General features: G+C 36.0%; 2 protein-coding genes across 2 annotated transcripts; one reads left to right on the top strand and one right to left on the bottom strand.

Moving 5' to 3' along the window:
• The first annotated feature begins 2,775 nt into the window (after window positions 1–2,775).
• Window positions 2,776–3,614, top strand: LOC139108212 (uncharacterized protein PF3D7_1120000-like). Its single transcript, XM_070666303.1, has 2 exons — window positions 2,776–3,306; window positions 3,396–3,614. Exons 1-2 carry the CDS (start codon window positions 2,776–2,778, stop codon window positions 3,612–3,614), a joined length of 750 nt encoding a protein of 249 aa, XP_070522404.1.
• Window positions 3,615–5,601: 1,987 nt separating this feature from the next.
• On the bottom strand, window positions 5,602–7,245 carry LOC139108213 (uncharacterized). Its single transcript, XM_070666304.1, has one exon. The coding sequence runs from the start codon at window positions 7,243–7,245 to the stop codon at window positions 5,602–5,604; it is 1,644 nt and encodes a 547-aa protein (XP_070522405.1).
• Between the last annotated feature and the right edge of the window lie 392 nt (window positions 7,246–7,637).

Consider the following 7,637-nt stretch of genomic DNA (forward strand, 5'->3'; position numbering starts at 1 on the left):
ATATTAATCACGTATATTACAATTCCCTCGAGCATCTTTTTGTATTTGAATTTTGCTTCCACGAGATGACTATTTTCATTATTAATACAATTTTGTAATAAATATTTTTAAAAAATTGAAGGTTCCTTACATATTCACAAAATATTTGTCAGTAATTTATGTTCTATTTTAATAGGAACGAATTATTTTTACTACGTACAAATATTATAAGAAGCGAAATATTTATAAAAATATAATAATTGTAAAAAATATATGTATAAATTGTTTTATATGTATAAAAATATAATAATTGTAAAATACATATGTATATAAATATATTTTTATACATATGTATTTTACAATTATTATATTTTTATACATATATTTTTTAATTAATGTATTTTTATATTTTTATTTTTTAATTAATGTTTTTTTATACATGTATTTTTCAAGTAATGTATTTTAAAATATATTACTCAAAAAATACATATATAAAATACATTACTTAAAAATACATGTACAAAAATACATTAATTAAAAAATACATGTGTTAATATACTTGTATTTTTAAAAATTGTATTTTTATATATGTATTTTAAGTAATTAAACAAATATAAAAACAATATTAATTTCTGTATTTTTTATTGCAATTAAATTAATAATTATTATTAATTATGGGAACGCGTAAAGTTGTCTTAAACACGTCTGAAAGTCGTCTTGCACATGTCTTAAAGACGTCTTAAACATGTCCTAAAAGACGGAATTAAGACTTCTTTAAGACGTCTTAAATGTGTCTTGAAAATGTCCTTTAAGACGTCTGAGAGACATCCTTAAGGCGTCAGAAAACGAGTCGTAAGACGTCTTTAAGACGTCTTTAAGACGTCTTACAGACAGTTCTGAAAGATGTCTTGTAAAATTTAAGACGTCTTTAAGACATCTTTAAGACGTCATAATGTTCACTGGGTAGTTACATTATATTAATGTAACTGCTTGATTGGATGTTAAGGACAGGTGAGCCGTAATTCTACGTGGTACGACCACGGTCACGCGGATAAGTGAACAAATAAAATGACAGAAATTAATTGAATTTGCGTGTCTGATAAGTCTAATTAATCTCCAAAAAGTGTTCCTTGGGAGTGTGAATGTTTTATATAAGCTTAATTTATCCATAACTAGCAAGATACAACTTCACTGTTTTTCTTTGCACCATATGTGTATGACTTATCACTGTGAGAACAAGAGTGATACCGGAAAAGATAATGATCCGGAAGAAATACGACAGCGCCAGTTAAAAGTATCAATAAGCTGATTGATTGCTCCGATCGATGCTGTCATACAGGCATCAATGATCGACCGCTCATTTTGAATGCTAATTCTTGAACAATAATTATATTACTACAAAACGTATGCACAAATCATAATAAAATATAAAAGTATTGATTTTTTCCACAATTTTATTGAAACATTATTCAAATCTATCATCTGTTTATAAAAGTAATAATATTTTTTAGAAACACAAGAAATGTTCTCAACAAATATAATGATGTAAATAAACTGCGCCAAGATTAAGAATTGTTCTTTGGGCGATATTTATAATTCAATCTCATATTTTTTAAGTTTACCTTAAGTTCATTCTTAGATAAGGATAATTTTATTGATTACAGCGTATTTAAAGATTTAAGAATCTGTTGTTATATTACAAGCCGTTTACACATGCAGTAACGCGATATCTATCCGTAAGATGACAGGACATGCGTCTGAGAATTACTAGTACATTTTTAATGCGCATGTACCGCTACTGTTTTGTCTAAGATAGTTCGTCTCGAGCCTCGTTATCAAAAGTACATTTTTTTTTGCATATTAAATACATATACATATTCTACGTTCAACTGGCGGATTTATCATTCTCCCAATCCATATCTAACAACAGAATCTTATATATAAAATTTAGGATTAGTAGATAGATGTAAAAAAATAGTGAGAAAAATTAAATGCAGGATAAGTAGAGAAGAGAAGCTGAAAAGTGTGTTTTGGACGGGGAAGGTGTCAAACAAGGATGTCCACTAACAAGGGGATTATCAAGCCACGTTTCCGGGAATTTGGGTGAAAATTAAATATGTTATTAGGCATCACTCTCAGATATGCCCAATATAATAACTCGTGCCAATGCGCATTAGTTAACAAGAAAAAAATCTTAAAATATTTTTTGTGAGTTAACTACCAAATCAGTAGACTTAACTTTCAATAGCAAGTGTGGTCGTACACATAAGGCGTGCGGTCAGTACATTGGAGGTCTCGAGTTCGAGACCAGCATTTTAGAATTTTTTTTTGCATATATGTATTTAAAATGTTACAAAAATTAATATTTTATTAAAATAAATTATTATGAAATATTTAAATTAATCCAAAAAATATAAATTATTCTAAAAAAAAATATTATATATGTTTATTACAATTATTTTTGGTGACTTTCGTTTCCGATAGCAGAGCGAACGGTTGTGTGTCTGAGCGAGTGCATGTAGAAAAAGGTTTTGGGGGAGTAAAATAGTTTTTCAGAGGTAAAGGGTTGGTTTGAGGGAAAGAGGGAAGGGTTTTTAAGGAGGGCAAGTGAAGGGAAAGAGCAAAGGTAAGAATAAAGGGAAAAATCGGGGAAGGTAAAAAGAGGAGTTCATTTTGAGGTTAGGTTGGCGGTGACGGGAAAAAACCGTGGGTAAGACAAAGGAAAAGAGGAAGGCAAGGGGGCAAAGGAGAGAGTTAGAGGCATTAAAGACAAAGGGAAAAGAGATAAATTGGAAAATGAGCGATCAGGAAAAAGGAATTGTGGAGAGTGGAAATGAGGAAAGAAAAGAGGAAAAAGGAGAGGAAAAAATGAAGAAGAAAATGGGAAGGCCGGCAAAAGTGGAAATGTTAATAAGGGAAAGATCCAATAGCTTGCCAATAATGGAAGCATGGAAACAAGGAGAAAAAAGGAAGGAAAGGCAAGAGGAGAAAGGTGAAGTAGAAGGATTGGAAGGATTCAGAAAAAGCGTGAAGGTATATAGATCGCCGATGAAAACAACAGAAGAGGGTGGTGAAGGAGGAATAAGTAAGAAAGGTTTCGAAGAGGTAATAAAGGAGATGAGAAGTGGATTCGCTAGGATCCAAGCGCAGATGGAGGAGGTAAGGGAAATTAAGGTGCAGATCAGGAAGGAAATAGAAGATCTAAAGAAAATATGGAAAAGAGAGAAGATAGAATTAGAGAAAAGAATAGATGGGATGGAAAAGAAAATAGGGGAAAAAAAATACGAGGGAAGTAAAATGGAAATGTCAGCAGAAATACAGGGAAAGGTTTTAAGCTTGGAAGAAAGAACGAGAATGTTAGAAATGGGAAAAGAAAGAGAAAAGAAAGAATGGAGGAAAAATAATTTAATAATAAGAGGAACAAAGATAAAAAAGAAGATAAAAAGGCGTTGAAAAAACAAGTGGAAGAAATATTTGGAACAATAGGTGTGAAAGCAAAGATAGAAGATGTAAATAAGATAAGAGGAGTGAATAAAGAAGGTTTTGGTATGGTATGGGTAAAGATGGAAAACTTTAAAGAAAAATTGAAAATACTAAGATGCAAGGGAAAACTAAAGGATAAACGGAATGGATAGGAGACGATCTGACAAAGTATGAAAGGACAGTGGAATGGCATATTAAGACAGAAGCGGATAGACTAAAAAGAGAAGGAAAACAGGTGAAAATAGGATACAAAAAGATATGGGTAAACAAGGAAATGTGGTTATGGGACAATTTGAAGGAGGAATTGAGAAAATGGGATGGAGCGAAAGAGTTTGAAAAAGAAGGAAATAAAAGGAAGAGGGTGATAGCGGATAGAATAAATGCAAGTTTTTAAAAAGGGGCGGAAGAATAGAAGGATACGAGTTTGTACGTGATCTTGCGTGATCACGTTAATTTAAGAATAGAATTGCTCAGCAATGAGCTCGACGCGTGAGTCGACTGAGAGGGAATGAGAGAGTGATCCGGTCGCAGCAATTGAAAAACAAGAATAATTAAATGATAGAAAGTTGAAACCAATATATTTACAATCAAACAAACACAAAAAAAATACAATTGCGCCTTTGAAGGCAAGGATACCAGTAAACGAGCGGAAATCTTCCTGACCCGGCTTATCCGTCGAAAATCTTGGGAGCAGATGAATGATCTACCCGATCGTCGGAGATCTTGCCGCGGACGACGGAGATCTTGAGAGCGCGAGCCGGTGATCGCCGCGAACGCGAATCCTTGCACTCCAGCGGTAGCGACAATTAATAATAGGATTGGCGCCGAAATAATTAATTCAAGGAAAGTGAGGTCGACGATTTGCGTTTAAGAGCGCAAGAAAAAAAAAGAGACTAATCGAATGTCGTCGCGCGAGAGCGAGCCGATAAACGTAGGCGAGACGCACAGGTGCGGAGTTCGAGCGAAAACTGGTCGTCTTTCGCGGTACGGAGCCTAGGATTGTCGGAACCCGGCGACGAAAACAAGGCGAAGTCAGCGAAATATTCAGTGTGAACTGGATTAGACTGACTTCTACCGAAAACGAAACGCTTTGAACCATCGGCGATTCAAGGAGACCGACAAAATCAACAAATACGCGACGGTAGAGTCGAAATATCGCGACGTTGGAGCGTATACTAGGCGAGAGAATTATAATATAATTTGAACGCGCTGAAATTCATAAGCGAATGAACAGAGTTGAAAAAAAAGAGGATGAAAGATGAGGAAGGAGGAAAAGAAAAGGATAAGGAAAAAAATGGAAAAGTGAAAGATAAAGAGAAAAAAGAAAAAGAAAAGGAGAAAAAGGAGAGTGGAAGGAAAAAGGCGGAGACAAAAGATAGAAACGTGAGAATAGTTTTTTGGAACGTGGCAGGAATAGAAAACAAGGATGAAGATTTCTGGAAGAACATGGAGAAGTAGGACGTGATTTATATGTGTGAAACTTGGTTGGAAGAAAAAAAATGGAAGGGGTTAAGAAGCAGACTGCCAAAAGGCTACAAATGGTTAAATAAGGGGGCAGAAAAGAAAAATAAGAAAGAGAGGGCAATGGGGGGAATGGTGATGGGATGGACGGAGGAATTGGAAAGAGAAGGAGAATGTTGCACCGGAGCGGTGCACGGGGTCCGTCCTCTGAATATTACACTTTCCAGTGTATTCGGTGTACGGGTGTTGTAAATAAATATACTCTTAGTTGTATAAAGTATATTGATAGATTTATTTCTCCTTGATGTTTCGGTGATAGAGTTACGAGTCGCTACCTCGAACTCCCGAACTGACTTGCACGAGCTTCGGAGCTCGTGCATTATATATTATTATTTTTGGTTTTGTCAGTGAAATAGCAGAAGGAAGTGGCCGCGTGCCCTACTGCCTTCTGCTGATAGCGCGTGATGTCGAAAGGCTGACAAGACGGATTCTTGAGCTCAGCAGATTCCAACAGTTTGGTAATCTGCTGAGTTGTGTGTAAAAATGTGTCGCGCGTGGTGGTCAATGACCAGCGTGCGCTGTCGGGTTACAACATCCTTCCCCCCTAGGGGAAAAGAAAAAGAGTGAGTATCTCAATCTTTTTCTTTTTACAATTCTTAATTATTATATTATACATTTTTATGCTTCTTCGATCTCCGTCGCAGCGGAGTTTTTTGCCTTTGGTTTTAGCGTTCGTGGCGGAAGGGCAGGAGTTTTATTTCTATTATATTTTTTAACTATTGCGATGGTTATAATTATAATGATGGTTATTGTTATGAGGAATGTACCGCCGCTGGTAGAGTATACAAGTATTTTATGCATAGGTATTTCGTTTACCTTGTCTACTTTGTCGTCTAACTCGTCGAGGCTATTCGTTAATTGTTGTAGTTCTCGCGGGTTAGATATAATTGTTTCGCCTTGTAACTCATTCTGCTTTAATTTGAGATTTCTTAATATAATGTTTTTTCGGTCGAGTGTCAGGTTGTATGCAAGTAAGCGTGTTATTATGTGTGATTCATGCACGCTTTTGGTTCGTATTGATATGTCAGCTGTTATTACCTGACATTCGCCGAAAATAGTAAGTTTACCGGTGTTTTTAATGTTAATAATATTCCTGGGGTGGTTTAAACAAAATATTTGGATCTCCTGTTCTTCCGTAGTTGAGAATATCCATGATTGGGCTTCGTGTACGGAGATCCATATGGTCGCTCTTGATAGGAGGTGTCGGGTTTTGCACTGCGTCGGTTGTCGATCCGGTCTCGTGAGTGCTTGTATTTCGCACGGGGCATTTGCCTTTGCGTGATATATTGGATGGCTCTGAGTGCACACGTACTGTTTGTCGCTGCGTTTGCATTTTTCTAACTCGGTCGCGGTTAATTTTAGGTAGTTATTATTTTCTTTGTCGAAAGCGATTATTTCATTGTCGTTGTTTATGACGTTGAATATGTTTTCACCACTATACACGGGAATTGCTGTGACTCGCATTACTTCAAAATTTTCATATCCCACTATCGGGAGTTTTATAATTGTTATTATTGCATTTCCTTTGTAATACGCGCTGATCTCTGCGTATTTGTGGATATTGTACCAACTTTGTTCGTTGATACGAAATGGGAAGTGATTCCCCCTTCTTAATTTTTCTGCGGCTTCCTTTAGCTCCGCTAGTATTTTTTCTAACGGGAATAACCGCAGATTTAGCATGTCGGATTTTGAATGTGTCAAGAAATCCGTGATGTCGTGCACATCATTTAATGTGTCTGTGATCAATATTCTTACGATAGACACGAAATCTAATGCGTACAGTCGGCGTGTTATCTGGTCGATTTTCCAGCTCACTGCCGCTGTCGCGTTAGCTAGATTTTTAATATGTTGGTCCATCTTACTTTCTGTTTCTCGGATGTGACCTATCGTTGTGTTCAGAATTTTTATCTGATTTTTTGCGATATGTTGCAAAGTTTGTTGTTGCGAGTGTAGTATTTCTAGTTGTTCCGCGATTTGTTTCTCGTCGTCTACGTCCATCAGGCCAAATAATGCTTTTCCCGCTTTCCCGACGAAATCAATTAGACCTCTTTTTTGTGTTGCGGACCCATATATAACTTGCAGCCGGTTTATTGCAATTGTTAATTTGTCGTATTCGGTGAGCGTTGTGTATAGTAGCTCGTTGCACTTGCCACCTATGTTTTCTTCATGTGCCTCATGGAAGTAATTGCAGAGTTTTTCTGCTTTTTCCGTGTAATTTTGTATTTTCTTGTATCGCTCTTCGATAGTTGAGACATCTGTCATAATTACGAACTTCCATGTAGACGTTGCTATTTGCAGAAATCCCTGGCTCTCATAATATAATCCGAAGGTGTGTGTAAACCGGGCGAGAGAATACGGTAGTGTGTGTGTATCCGTGTTCTCTCCTGAATTCCTGGCTTGCGTTATCGTGAACGCAAGTCTGAAAAATGAGTAGCCTTTTTTACTATGTGTTAGTTTTAATTTTATATTTTTAAGTGGAAGTGTCTGTCAGTGTCGTGGTGTTTAACGTCTACAGTGGGAACGTCTTTTTTGATTAGGTGAGTGCATATTACGATTAAAATTTCACTTATCTAAACTTTTTATTTTTTGCACGGCTCAAGTTCTTCTTTCCTTTACTGCTGCCTTATAATTTCAGAGACTCTTTAGTCTGTCTC

The sequence above is a fragment of the Cardiocondyla obscurior genome, linkage group LG14, assembly GCF_019399895.1.
Source record: "Cardiocondyla obscurior isolate alpha-2009 linkage group LG14, Cobs3.1, whole genome shotgun sequence".
In the NCBI taxonomy this organism is placed as follows: Eukaryota; Metazoa; Arthropoda; class Insecta; order Hymenoptera; family Formicidae; genus Cardiocondyla; species Cardiocondyla obscurior.

What these genes read in the sequence shown, in the direction of transcription:
- LOC139108212 (XM_070666303.1), top strand. Translation starts at nt 2,776, where the DNA reads ATGAGCGATCAGGAAAAAGGAATTGTGGAGAGTGGAAATGAGGAAAGA. An exon ending in CAGCAGAAATACAGGGAAAG is followed by an intron (nt 3,307 to 3,395) that starts GTTTTAAGCTTG and finishes TTTAATAATAAG; the next exon opens with AGGAACAAAGATAAAAAAGA.
- LOC139108213 (XM_070666304.1), bottom strand. Translation starts at nt 7,245, where the DNA reads ATGACAGATGTCTCAACTATCGAAGAGCGATACAAGAAAATACAAAAT.